The following is a 1,473-nucleotide window of genomic DNA, read 5'->3' as shown; positions in this document are numbered from 1 at the left end:
ATGATCCTCTTTTCGATAATTACTATTCCTTTTTTCTTCTGACGTCTACGAGTCGGTTGTGCTTCCTCCGTATCATGAGAAGTTTCCTCGGTGTCATGAGAAGGTTCCTCCATATCATGAGAAGGTTCCTCAACCTCTGTTTCTTGAAATGGAACATTCAAATCCACTCCACCCACGGGAATAGATACTGTGCATTTTTTTTCCTATTGTGTCCAGTTCCATTTCACCTAGAGCACACTTGACGCCGTCGTGAGGTTAGTCCTTCAACTGTTGACCGAGCATGACTCATCCTTGGATGCCCGGACTGACATAGACTCTCGGGATCGGGAGGACTACAATAGATTGATGAAAACTCCTCCGGCACATTCCATTCATTCGGATGTGGTATTGGACTAACATGTTCGGCATAAGTTTGTCTCAACTCATATTGTTTGAAATATTTGTGTCAAAATCGTACACAGACAAACCATTGCCCGCCCACCTAATAAAACAATATAATTTCGTCTTAAAAAATTAAAAAGAAATTTATAATAAACTAAATTTTTCATACCTTGTAACGGCGACCGCTTGCTTGCATGGAATTTTATCCTCATCAAACTCTCGACAGTCACAAGTCCAATTCTGAAGATCGACTTGATATTGTTGATTATCTTCTTCAACTTTATATACAAGTCCGGTGGTGGCTCGAACAGTAAGAGGGAGACTTGCTTGCACAGAATTAGATAGCTTGTTGAAAGTAGACACCGTCAACACATGATCTCTGGATTCAGCCGCTGTACGTCGCTCGTCAAACCAATCCTCCAAAAGTGTGCGAAATGATTCAAGTAAAGAGCACACTGGTAAACGCTTAGCCCACCACAACTGAGAGTTCAAACATTCTGCTGCATTAGAGGTAAAAAAATCCATAGCGCTGTACTGGACACTTTGACCTAGCCCACCTCTCCGGTCCAATTTGAGAAAGTCGTCGGTGAGCTCCATCCGGACTTGCGTCGTGCAGCAATGAAAAAAACTTTTCGAACACTTCGTGAGAATATGCTGCTTCATAGAAGACCGTGGCCACTGTCTTCCCATAGGGCGTTAGATTCTTCAACATATGGTGATATCACAATCCATGGAATGCATTTGGATACACGGCTTGAACTGCATTCCGAATTCTCTTATGTTGGTCACTCATAATTAATAAACCTTCTTGAGGATTGTAACACCGACGTAAATTGTAGAGAAAATAAGTCCATGACTCATTGTTCTCTATCGGATTGAGGCCAATTGCTAGTGGAAAAACTTGTTCGTTTCCATCGTTTGTCACAGCAACAAATAACACTTCTCTGTTCATTCCTTTGAGGTGGGTCCCGTCTATTACAATCACCGGTCAAAGATACTGCTCAAATGCCCGAATACTTTGACCGAGGGCAACAAACATGTGGCAGAACACTCCATCACAAGTCGTCTGCAAATCATAAACCGTCCCTGGAT

General features: G+C 42.4%; 1 protein-coding gene across 1 annotated transcript; it reads right to left on the bottom strand.

Moving 5' to 3' along the window:
- Window positions 1–417: 417 nt before the first annotated feature.
- LOC131023038 (uncharacterized) lies at window positions 418–978 on the bottom strand. Its single transcript, XM_057952576.1, has 2 exons — window positions 551–978; window positions 418–481 (listed from the first exon to the last, which is right to left on the bottom strand). The coding sequence occupies exons 1-2, from the start codon at window positions 976–978 to the stop codon at window positions 418–420; spliced, it is 492 nt and encodes a 163-aa protein (XP_057808559.1).
- Window positions 979–1,473: the final 495 nt, after the last annotated feature.

This window comes from Salvia miltiorrhiza, chromosome 4, assembly GCF_028751815.1.
Source record: "Salvia miltiorrhiza cultivar Shanhuang (shh) chromosome 4, IMPLAD_Smil_shh, whole genome shotgun sequence".
In the NCBI taxonomy this organism is placed as follows: Eukaryota; Viridiplantae; Streptophyta; class Magnoliopsida; order Lamiales; family Lamiaceae; genus Salvia; species Salvia miltiorrhiza.
The sequence above is the reverse complement of the archived record's forward strand: the minus strand, read 5'-3'. Positions and strand labels throughout refer to the sequence as shown.

Coding starts and splice junctions, on each gene's coding strand:
- LOC131023038 (XM_057952576.1), bottom strand. CDS start 978: ATGGAGCTCACCGACGACTTTCTCAAATTGGACCGGAGAGGTGGGCTA. Junction 482..550: donor CAAGCGGTCGCCGTTACAAG/GTATGAAAAATT, acceptor TTGTTTTATTAG/GTGGGCGGGCAATGGTTTGT.